The sequence below is a fragment of the Mandrillus leucophaeus genome, unplaced genomic scaffold, assembly GCF_000951045.1.
Source record: "Mandrillus leucophaeus isolate KB7577 unplaced genomic scaffold, Mleu.le_1.0 Scaffold499, whole genome shotgun sequence".
Classification (NCBI taxonomy): domain Eukaryota; kingdom Metazoa; phylum Chordata; class Mammalia; order Primates; family Cercopithecidae; genus Mandrillus; species Mandrillus leucophaeus.
The window spans coordinates 885096-897388 of NW_012105353.1; the positions used below are offsets into that span (position 1 = coordinate 885096).

General features: G+C 43.9%; 1 protein-coding gene across 2 annotated transcripts in view; it reads left to right on the top strand.

The window, feature by feature from the left end:
- Positions 1-12293, top strand: part of SH3KBP1 (SH3-domain kinase binding protein 1) — a 308903-nt gene that overhangs the window by 23594 nt on the left and 273016 nt on the right. Inside the window, exon 1 of one of the 2 annotated variants that reach the window (XM_011995795.1) lies at positions 10900-11065. The exons of the other annotated variant lie outside the window; for it this stretch is intronic. Coding sequence (XP_011851185.1) covers positions 11015-11065 — 51 coding nt within the window. The 5' untranslated portion in view covers positions 10900-11014. Of the gene's footprint in view, positions 1-10899; positions 11066-12293 lie in introns of those variants that run through there. 2 annotated transcript variants of the gene reach the window in all.

The window sequence follows — 12293 nt, forward strand, 5'->3', positions numbered from 1 at the left end:
GAATTGATGAAGTATTAACATGTGAACATATTCTTAGCAAAGCTGGACATGTTTGGAGAGTACCTTGTCAAGAGTGTGATGCCTGCTGCCGAAGGCTTTGGTCCAGTGGGATCTGCTTTCTGACCAGATAAGATTTTGTCTTAGAGACAACATCCAAAATCAATAGGCTGACAGATTATTGGCAAAAGATACGTTGCAGCTGTTTAAAACCATAAACGCTATCAGGTTCTAACTGCTAAGCCTATAGTCATACTGTAATATTGGGACCCTTATGGCCACAGATAGGAAAGGAACAGGATGGTAGCTGTCGTTCTGTAATTGCTGTTTAACAGCCTGGCTTATGTTGATGATTCAATCTTTGTTTTTCTTCTTGCTTCCACAATTCAATCCTTATTTCTCTCAGCTGCAAAATCGTGAGTGTGCGCACAAGTTTTTTTCTCCCCCAGTCTTGAAACTGGAATAATTGCCAATCTGCCTATTAAAAAAATACATCTGCCCTATGAAAGTAGTTTCAGCTACTCTGTGTTAAATGAGTGATTACAACATTAGGCTCTGGTGGCACGTAATACTAATGCTGAAACACTTGAAAATATGGAGGTTCGTGTGGTTTCAGATGTTGAGAAATCACTTCTTTGTGCTTATTGACATTTTTCCAAGGACTGCTCTGTTATTTGGTTTAAAATGTCACGTGACAGCTGATCTCTTCGGTGCATATAATCCATGCAATTATAGTGTGAGCTTCTGCTGTCAGTGGTGGTTAAAAATCCATATACCTCGCGCCTTTTTTAGCCTCTGATTTTTTTTTTTTTACTCAATTTAACTCATCCTTTTATTTTAAAACTTGAATTTGAATGAGTTCCATTAACAGATATTTTAAGGTGACAATCAAGTCTAGGGCGCTGCCAGCTTGAAGCTGAACACAGTCCCTAGCCCTCAAGCTGGATGTGAGATCTAATTTCGGGCATGTTGTAATGCAGAGATGTAGCTGATTTGTAAACAGCCCTTGTGACAACGTAACACAGTTGACAAGTGATGGTCCTCAGGCAGGGTGAAGTGTGTTATCTAGCTGTCTGAGTGATCACCCTGATTGCAGTTCCACATGGGGTGCATCTCACAGAGCCACACATGATCATTAAAGCCACAGATTCATCATTGGTAGATTCAGCCCATTTTAGTCTCATTACAGACAAATTTAGTCCTGACTTCATTCATTATAATGAAAGTCACACAAAGATTCACTTTACTATAAACTATATTCTTTTTCCCTTTTAAATGGAACTTACAAGTTAATGTTAAAGCATAAAAGTACTTGCAAGTCACTTGCTTTGCTAATGAGAATACATGCAAATGTGGTGCATGTGTGCTTTTCCTGGACTCAGCCCTGTGACCTGGCCCTGTGTCTGTCCTGATGGCAGGGATTGGCAGATGATTTATGTTGGCCCACCTCTTCCCAGAGTGGCTAGAATGGTCTTACGGACATAGAAGGACATGTTAAATATTCATCTGGTTTAATTGAATTTAATACACAATCCTTAAGATTAATCTGCAGTTCTGGAGTTATTAAATGGCTCACTTTTTAGTAGCATATCATTTATTTGCTATTATCTAAGATAGTGAATTATTTAAGTAAAAAGGGAATGTTCTTTCCATGAGGTAGATCTTACCAAGCTGCTGCTGCTTTCATTTACAGGCAATTACCAATTATATTAAATTAGGAATGTGGGTAAAAGGAAGCGTGGCAGTCTGAAGGTTTAAGATGTTTGATTACTAGGTGTTGCATGATATACCACAATCTGGGATCTGGCACTTGCTGGTTGACCTATGGTCTGCTGGCACATCCTTTATTAATTTTCATTTTCCATGAATATTAATGATGGTTGGGTATCAGTTTAAAGAATAGTGAATCAATTAACATGTAATTTTCATATACTTTGATTTATAAACATGCACATTTTAAGATACATTTGTTCTCTTTGAGAACACTAATTTTTCCATTTCAGTTTCTCCTTTCCCTTCTTTGATACTGACTTTTTTTTTTTTTTTTTTTGAGACAGAGTCTTGTTCTGTTGCCAGGCTGGAGTGCAGTGGTGCGATCTTGGCTCACTGCAACCTCCACCTCCCGGGTTCAAGTGATTCTCCTGCCTCAGCCTCCCAAGTAGCTGGGATTACAGGCGCACGCCACCACACCCAGCTATTTTTTTGTATTTTAGTAGAGACAGGGTTTTACCATGTTGGCCAGGATGGTCTCGATCTCCTGACCTCGTGATCCACCTGCCTCGGCCTCCCAAAGTGTGGGGATTACAGGCGTGAGCCACCGTGCCTGGCTGATACTGACATTTAATGGTGTGTTAGAGTGATTTATATTTTTTCAGGACAGTTTCTGAAGTGTTGCCAAAAATGCTGGTTGTATTTTAAAATTCAGGTGATTTCTGTAAATTATTGAACAAGAACCAAGTGCTATACACATACGTAAGTCTATTTATATTATAGCACTATTTTCTACCATGGCCACCTACAACTTAATTTTAGAATTTGAAATGTTACTAAACTATGAAAATATAAAAGAGCGTATAACCAACATCTAGGTACCCATAACCTAGTTCTATCAAATGTTGCCATTTTGTCATACTTACTTCTGATCCTTAAAAAAAATAAATAAGTAGACTTCTGGTTTCAACTCAGAGATGTAGAGAGCTGCAAAGATGTCCCTCCCACGCTTCCAAGAAAAAATCTGGACAGATTGGAAATTAACAGAGAACTGAGTTTGCAGAGCAAACGACCATTTCAAAATCTGGAAAGAGGTGCCTTCTGAGACACAGGACAGGACCTGAGCATTTGTTTACAGGAGCAGAAGCCACCAGACCCCATAGAAGTAGGTAGGAAGATTAAGCTAGAAAATTTGACAAATTGCTGGAGGCTGAGTGTGGGCTAACTTGAGAGTGTGAAGTCTTGAGGGCAGCAGTTGTGGGGGAGGGGGTCCTATCCCTTTGCAGGCTTTTCTTCTAGGAACCCCATTTGGCTCTAACTGGGAGGGTGAGGGAAAATTCAGAGAAAACTCATGGTGCTGGCTCAGGAACCACTGAGCAATCTACTTAGACCCTTCTCCTTTAAGGAGCAAGAGGCTTATTCTGCAGAGGAAGGCTATGATCTGAGGGCCCTGGTGAATTAACCATTGCAGCTGGGGGATGGAGCGCCCCTCCAGCCCCTTCCCCATCCCATCTCACCTAAAAAAAAGGTCTTTAAGCAGGAGGTAGACTGAGAACATTGGTGATACCTGCTACAGCTGGGGGTATGGGGTGGAAGGAGCTCTATCTCTAGGGCAAATACATTGTGAAGCTTACACCTTCAAGACACAGGCCCACCATGTGTACTTTAGAGACTGAGGCTTGGAATATCAGAGAACTTCCCTTCTTCCCTCACCCCATCCGCAGGCTAGCAAGCCCCCAGGAATAACAACAGTGGGTTACAGCGGGGAGAGCTGCAAGAGACAGGCTTACACTGGGAACAGCATAAAGGAAAGCCCCAAAGCCAAGAGAGGGTCACTAGAGGAATTTGAAGTTTCTCATGTTCATAGGAACAACAAACCTCAAGGCAGCTCAACTCCTGACTAGATTAATATCAATTCCACACTAAGGGCTCATTTACCTCAGTATCTGCTACCCTCTACGAAATGTCTGGCTTTCAACCAAAAATTACAAGGCATGCCAAAAGGCAGGTAAAAGCAGTCTGAAGAGACAAAGCACTCAGTAGAACCAAATGCAAATGCGATATAGCTGCTGCAACGATCAAAACTCACATGTATCTTACCTAGCTCTGTCCACTGAGTGCCCTTTCTGTGACAGGTGCCATTTTAGGAGCCATTTCAGAATGAGCTTAACAAGGTCTGAGCTTTTAGAGAGCTTACACTCCAACGGAGGACAGAGGGCTTAACCACAGACAAGTGAAGAGATAATTATAGATAGTGAAACATGCCATGAAGAAACAACAGGAGAGGAAAAGGCTAGAGTGGCTGGTGGCGTGTGTGGGCTGTTTCAGGTGAGGAGAAGTTGGAGCCTACATGTGAATGATGAGGAAGCAGCCCCTGCCATTACTAAGAGCCATCCAAGCAGAGAACAAGAAGTGTAATTGCCTGGAAGTGTGAACAAGGTTGGATCCTCCCTCGGTCTATACTGTTGCCTTATAAGGTAAAAGCGCTATGGGCATGGTGCTGATTACAGCAAGCTTTACAATTGTGTTGCTGTCATGGCCAACCTCTAGGGATAAAGGGGTGGGTGGGTTTTCTTTAAACATGTGTAAGAATTACCTGTCTTCCTCCATTTTGAGGGACAAGGAGAATCTATTAGACCTTCTTTGTAACCACTTCAGGACCTGGTACAGGGTGAAAAGGAATGTGAATTTGCAATTGTGAGTAGATACTTCATCATTTATCCAGTACAACTGTTTTGTTCTTCTTTGTACTAACTCAGCTACTCCTTACCCTCCATCCTTTTGCCCCAAGTAGTGATTATTCCTATGTTACAGATGGGAAAACTGAAGCTCAGAGAGGTTGCCTGACTTGATGAAGATTGCAGATCTATTAGGGTCAACCCAGTTATTTGAGCTCTGGCAGCCTGACTTCCCAGGATTGTGTTGTAAGAACTAATTAGAAGGACGGGTATTCTTAAAAGTGGAGCCTCTGATGAAAAAGAAAACCAAAAACCAAACATAGTTGTTAAATTCACATAGTAACTCAGTTTGTGTGAAAACATTGGCTGCTGAAAGTGCCTAAGAAAATGGATTTAGTAAATGCATGTTGAACGACCTATCACTTGTTCGTCTTTCAGGAGTGCTTAAAATAGATGAAAATGGGTAAATAGTTGAAACATCCCAATTTTCGCTGTGTCTTACCACTATGAATGCTATTGTGTAGTATTAATACCGTGAGGGCAATGTTGTCTGACACTTCCCTACCTGGAACATTCTGGAAATCACTTTTTATGCTCTCAATAACTATTAAGTAATTGGTACCAGTCTACTGGGTTGTTTTGTTTTGATTTTGAGATGGAGTCTCGCTCTGTTGCCCAGGCTGGAGTGCAGTGGTGTGAACTTGGCGCAATGCAACCTCCGCTTCCCTGGTTCAAGTGATTCTCCTGCCTCAGCCTCCCAAGTAGCTGGAATTACAGGTGCGCACCACCATGCCCAGCTAATTTTTGTTAAAAATTTTAGTAGAGACAGGGTTTCACCATGTTGACCAGGCTGGTCTCGAACTCCTGACCTCAAGTGATCCGCCCACCTCGGCCTCTCAAAGTGCTGGGATTACGGGCATGAACCACTGGGCCTGGCCCAGTCTACTGTTTTGTAGACTGCATTTTTCACCTGCTCAAATGCTTTTCATACTTTTTCTATAGTAATTATTTTTTGAGAAGATATGAGACATAATATAAATGAACCATATTAAGTACATGACTGAAGAGGGAGACTGTTACGTTGGATTAAGAAGGTGCTTATATCCATTGGTTTTTGTTTTTCACCATTAGGGGAAGAAAAACACTTTCCCGAGTACCTTTCCTGATACACCAAAAGGTTGCTGGTATTTGGTAATGATATATTCATTGAGGGAAATACCAGGTGAATGGAGAGTTCTTCAACCATTAGCCAGCAATAACTGAGCACCCACTGTGTGCATAGTTCCTTTATCTGTACCATTCATGGGACTGCATATTAGATGAGGAAAACAGCAAATCTTTATATAGCACTTCCCACAGACCAGAGACGTTAAGTAAGTTGCCCAAGGGAGCACAGATTGTAAATGGCAGGTCTGGACTTGGGCCGGTGGGTGGCTTAACTCCGGAGTCTGTGTTCTCTCACCCCTAATTGTACTACGGTACAGCATTGTCTGGGTGGCCTTGGCTATGTTCACAAACCTCAAACCAGACGGTAATTAGCATGAGGGGCACCCAAATCTGTCAGGTTCGGAGAACCTGCTGGGAGTCTTGGCTGAGCTCTGTGATAGGATACTGCGAGTTTTTTTTTTTTTTTTTTTTTTTTTAAATATGCAGCCACGTCTCAATTGAAACCACAACTTCCTGTGAATGCCTTATGATGTTATGTGAACAAGGGAAATAAGCACATGAATCTTTAAAAAGTTTCAAGTGTATTGATTTTTAAGAATGGATGCAATTAGTAGTTCTCATTAGCTCCAGGAATTATTTATCTTGGAATGCTTTCGTTCCACATAAAGCCCTTTAACGCTAAAAGATTTTGCAGGTTCTGCTGCTTTGACTAGAGTTGATTTCAACTGGCAGCTTTAAACATGCGCAGTAATGCAAGTGCGGATGCTGCCAGCACAAATGGAACAATGTATTGCTTTAATTTAAAAAACAGGCTGTGTCTCATTTTTTACTCCCTTTACATTTAATCTGACTAGTCATATTTTCTAGGAAGATGGTGAGGGTGAGAGCAGGATTTGACCCTGTTGTTCATCAATAAAGATCCTGGAAAAAACTGGAATGTGAATTTTGATTGTGCCCTCCCACTTTTCCGTCTCCCATTTGTAAAGGGGAAACAAACAAAAAACAAAAACCCTAGAAGATTCTGAGGCCAGATGACAGTATAGCCTTAGGCTGCCTAAACTCAGATGTGCGCTTCTTCCTAGGATCTTGTTAAAAGGCAGATTGTGATGGCAGCGGGGGGCTGGGGGGTTGGGGGGCAGGGTTTGGGCTGGGGGCGGGTAGGTTTGGGGAAGCTGAGATTCTGCAGTTCTAAGAAGCTCCCAGTTGATCCTCCTTTTAGTAGCAAGCATTTCTGACACTTTAGACCTAGATGTCTGTCTTCTGGCTGTGTGGATCACCTGGGGGAGTTTAAACAGCAGTTTCTCAGGGCCACACCAGACCTATTGAATTAGATCTCTGCAGGGGTGAAACCAGCAGGTATTTGGGGGGGGAAAAAAAAAAGCTAGAGAAATCATTTGATAATAAATCTGCCAGCTTTGTTTATTGGGATGGGGGAGTAATGACAGCTTTGAAAACTTCACTGTTGGAATCAGATTGAGATGTTTAAAGATAAGCTTTTTGACATCCTAAGGACTTCCACTTTGACCAAAACTACATGAGCTATCTTAGCAGCCACCCATCTTGGAAGGGAACTCACTAGTTCTTTATGAGTGTGTCCAAACTGACTTAAATCAGAGAGCGTGGAGAAAAAAAAAAAAAAGAGTACTTAATGGTTAGCTTGCTGACCTGCCTAGCATTAGATAATGTCTGTGAAGGCCCCTGGAGTGCGCCCAGGGAAGCCGGGGCCCAAATATGGAAAAGAGAAGTCATGATTATGAGGTAGGACTTGCAGTTACCATCGTGAATATTTGAAGTGTTATTTCAGCTCTTTCCTACGCTCCTGTGTTTGGGGTTTCATTTCTTTTCTTTTCTTTTGAGATGGAGTCTTACTCTGTCACCCAGGCTGGAGTGCAGTGGCGCGATCTCAGCTTACTGCAACCTCTGCCTCCCAGGTTCAACTGATTCTCCTGCCTCAGCCTCCCAAGTAGCTGGGATTACAGGCACCCGCCACCATGCCCGGCTAATTTTTTGTATTTTTAGTAGAGATGGGGTTTCACCAAGTTAGCCAGGATGGTTTCGATCTCCTGACCTCATGATCCGCCCGCCTCAGCCTCCCAAAGTGCTGGGATTACAGGTGTGAGCCACCGTGCCCAGCCTGGGGTTTCAATTCTAGCAGTGTGTGGGGAGCCAGGACCAGCTAGAAAGAAGGGCCAGGGGATGTCTTTGTTGTGATGAAGCAGATTCCACCATGGAGTTTTGCCGCTTTCACAGTATGATTTTATTTTATTTTATTTTATTTTATTTTACTTTATTTTATTTTATTTTAATAACTGAGACACCTCAGCAAGTGTCTTCTTAACATTTCGTAAATCTTACTATTAATCTTTTCCCCTGAGGTCAAGCAGGAAGATAAGACACCAGGTGGAGACTTAGCTTCTGCTCTCCTCAAGCTATTGTGTCTCTCTTTTTAACTTGGAGTCTTTCTTCAAAACCAAGCGTTTCCTAATGTTGCGTGTGTGACTTTTCTTAGCTCCTTATGTAAGGGGCTGGGTGCGGTAGCCTATGCCTGTAATTCCAGTGCTTTGGGAGGTCAAGGTGGGAGGATCACTTGAGGCCAGGGGTTAGAGAACAACCTGGCCAACATAACGAGACCTTGTCTCTACAATAAATTTAAAAATTAGCCAGGCATGGTGGTGTGTGCCTATAGTCACCGCTACTTGGGAGGCTGAGGTTGGGGAGGATTGCCTGAGCCCAGGAGTTAGAGACCAGCCTGGACAACATAGTGAGACAATGTCTCTAAAATAAATAAGGGAAACCTCACAATCAGAAAAATAAAAAAAGTTGGACATTCCCTGTCTTCCTTTTCTGAAGCTTCTACAGTGAGAGATGTCGTGCATTGTCACCATGAACTTCTGTGTCAGGGAGGGTTGGAGCGGAGAAGCAGAGCGCTAAGCATGATCTGGATAAGGTGATTTCCTGCCCGTTGTGGATGCTGCCAGTGCAAGCTGCCTCCTGTGTCCTGTGCTGAGCCTGAAGCCGCTGGAGGAAGGTGGGTGTGGATGAGAGCAAGGACTCCTGGAACCTGCCTCTGGCTCTCACGCCTCCAACCTCAATGACACAGTGCCCTGTGGGAGAGATTGGTGCCCTTCCCGAAAGAGAAAGATTAGCTCAATCTAGTGGGCATCTGTTGAGTGTCTGCTGTGTCTTGAGAGCTGTTCTGGGCCCCGGGGGAGAGCGTGAGGGGAGAGACTGACCTGGAAACACACTTTTCCAAGCCACTGTGGTGCATGCCCAGTATGCTAAGGGAGCACAAAGGGAGGGGGACCTAAGAGCCTGGGACAGGAGAGGAAGGAATTTGATCAGGTGAAGAGGACGGACCAGAGCCCAGAGTGAGTGAGTGAGAAAGAGGGTATAGTGTGAGTGTGAACAGAGGCCTACAGCTTGATGAGTACCTAGAAATAAGCCTTGCCAGAGTAAAATGGGAAGCGAGGCCAGAAGGTGAGAGGGATCTTGCATACCATTGTAAGGAACTTGGACTTTTGGGGTAATTGGGAACCACTGAGGCAGGATTCTAAGCAGGGGTGTGCCACACCGTCACATGTGGATGGTGGAAAGTTCCTTCAATCTGTGACCTCTCCTGAGTGAGCACCTGCTCCCAGGCAAGGTTTTTATTTTTATTCTTACTCTTGGCTACCCAGTTACTGCTCAGCCTGTTCCTCCCAGCACACTTGAGATTGCATGGAACAGAAAGCTGTCTGGGACTGCCTTAAACACAGACATTTGTTATTTCGCATAATTGGGAGGCTAGAGGTAGGGTGGACCCCAGGGGCAGTGTGATCAGCTGCTCAGTGTGACATCAGAAACCCGTGTTCTTGCTGTCTCTTCCCCCACCGTGCTGTTCTGGCAGTAGCTTCACCCAAGGGCTGGCTTCCCTGTGGTGGTCAGACGGTTGTAGAATGGCATCCATCTGCAGTGGAGCCCTTTGCTTCCTTGCTCACAGCCTGTATGTAGGAGGAGTTATTTCCTGCAGTCTGATTGGGTGAGCTTTGTTTCCACTGCCCACCCTGAAGCAATGTTTGGTTTAGAATTAATTAGGTTGTCCTTCCTAGAGCTGGAAATGGGCTCCATGGGGGAATGGATGGGCACCTGTGACCAGGAGTGGGCTCTGCTGGGGAAGAAGGAAGGGAGCCAGCTCTACTGGATAGGCAACCAGCAGTGCTCGCTGAGGGTTACTGACCAACCACATTGGATTGTTTGTTTCCTTTCACTTGGGGGCCTTTTTTATGTTAAACACAAGCAAGGTGATCCTCTGATTTTGAACTTGTTATCTGGGGGAAGGTAGACCAATCTGCTGAGTGACAGCAGATTTGATCGTTGATCTCTACAGGCTTGAGAGTAATAATACGTGAGTATTTTTGAAGCTGACCCTAGCTTTACATCTCTGAAAAGTATCAGTTCAGATCTCACCAGTTCAGGAGGTTCTCATAATTTGGTCAAGGAGTTCACTGAAGTTTACCTTTGAACAGTTTTATAGTGAGGGTAATATTGGTGATGGTGGTAATACTAACATATGTGAGAAGTAAATGACTTGAGTAACATTGGAAAACCTGTTTGCTTTAGGATAGAAATATCTAAATATACGACTAGTAGTAAATAGTAGAAATCATTTCTATCTAGTTGTTAAGTTAGTCCCTTGGAATCTCTCCTTGGGGAAAAAATAAAATCCTGCTCTGAATATGTCAGTATTTGAATTACTGTATGAACTTGAAATTAACAAAAAGGAACTTTTTTTCTAGTACAGTTCATGCTTCACTGAGCCAAATAGACATTCTGCCAGTTATTTGGACTTTATTAAATTTTACTTTAGTACTTATATGTAATAAAAAATCAAGGTAAGCCTCTGCTTTGCAAAGTCATTTATTTGATTAGGAGCTGTATTTTAGAGTGCATTTTCAGGGCGAGGTTTGTCCACATGTAAGTAATGAGCGTTTGCTGGTGCAGCTCTTAATGGTGAGAACGGATGTTGAAGAAAGCAAACACCATATGCCCTTTGTTTCCCGTGCATGTCCTCTTCTGGAGGCCTGGGTGGAGTGTTTCAGCTGTCTCAAATAATCTCCATTTTGCTGTTACTGCAGACTCTGCGGTTCTCCAGCTCTCTCCTCTCTGATGTTAATTATAACTTCTTCCTAATTAGGTGGCTCTTCCTCCTCCTCAGTCATACAGGTTCCACACTCTCAAGTGCCAGAGGTTGGATTACTTTTCACTTGATTTGTGACAGAAATAAGTGCAAAGAATTACAAAAAAAAAACCCACCAGTGTGAGTGTGTAGTGGGAGGGGCAGGCGAGTTGGGTACGGGACAGGATGCTTAGAATAATTTTGCTGCCAAGTGAATCAGAGAGACTTGCAGTTCTCGGAGAGCACAGAACTTACTCCTGCCCAGAGTTCAGACACAGCCAGAAATTACCATTTCATACTTCACAGAATGGAGGTTTCAGCAGCCAAAGCCCCAAGTGCCGCAGACTTGTCTGAGATTGTAAGTAGGCCATACATCTGTTTTGATTGTTACGATGTCTGCATCTTTTGTAGCCTGTTGCCCGACTACTTTGTAGGCCAGGAGGGAGGCATGATGGGGAATTTGGTCTCAGGTCAGTCCTTCCAAGATGGTGACCAACATTGTTTTCTACTTGGCCCCAGGTCTCAGTTTTCTGGTTTGTAGCCGAAGGGTATTTCTTTCACTAAGCCCTTGTCTGTGAGAGAAGTGGATTCTTTTGGCTGAGTTCCTTTTGTAGTGGCATTTATAAAGATTTTGAACAGCTCTGTCATCTGGTTTGGTGGCTCTTTCCTTCTCTGATCACTATAGACAGCCAGGTGAGTTTTCTCCAGGGGATGCTGCACACAGGCAGCTGCATGCAGCCAAACCCCCTGCAGGCATCCATTTCTGCAGTGAGGTACCCCTCTCAGGGGTCGGGAGCAGGTAACATTTCCAATGCAGCTGGCAGTTTTGGGAATCTGGGAGGAAGCCAGGTGTGGAATTTAGCTTTCCTGTAGTGTGAAGAAATAAAGGGAGTGGGGGTAAGAATGAGATGGGAGACAGGAGGGAAAGTCAGCTTGGGGTCAGTCAAGAGCACTGTCCTGTTGCCAGATGCCAATTGAGGTGTCGGGACAGATTCAGTTCCCCACTCAGCTAACTGTGCAGCCATGGGCTGCTAACCAAGATCTCTCCGAGTCTTACTTTTCTCATCTGAAAATCTCCCTCCTACCACCTCACAGGATTACTGGATTGTTCGAAGTAATGAATGTGGAGGCACCCGGTGCTTGGTTGCCATCCTTCTCCTTTTCCGTGGCACTCTATGCCATAAATGCAAAAAGTGTGCTGGGCTCTATGAGATGCCACCAGTGTTGCTGTCCTGGCTTGTTTCAGGGCAGCTTTTGTGGCCACCAAGTTCTCATGGTCAGTGTCATAGGTTTGATCTTGGGGTCGACCATTTGGCCTTGCTTAAGTACATAGCCCCAGGTTGCCCTTTTAGTCATGGCCAAGTACCCGCCTCCCAAAACAAGGTCCTGAGGAAAGGGTATGAGTGAGTCATGGTTATGTCTCATAGATAACGTTTAAGTTTAAAGATGATGGGAACTGGGGACCCAAGTTAGGAGGCTGTGTTATAGGTCCTTGGGGAGAGTGGTAATTCAAAAGACCCCTTTCCCATCCAGCTTTGAGTTTCCAACTTATTAAAACCTATATTCAGCCAGAGCAAGGGAGAAGG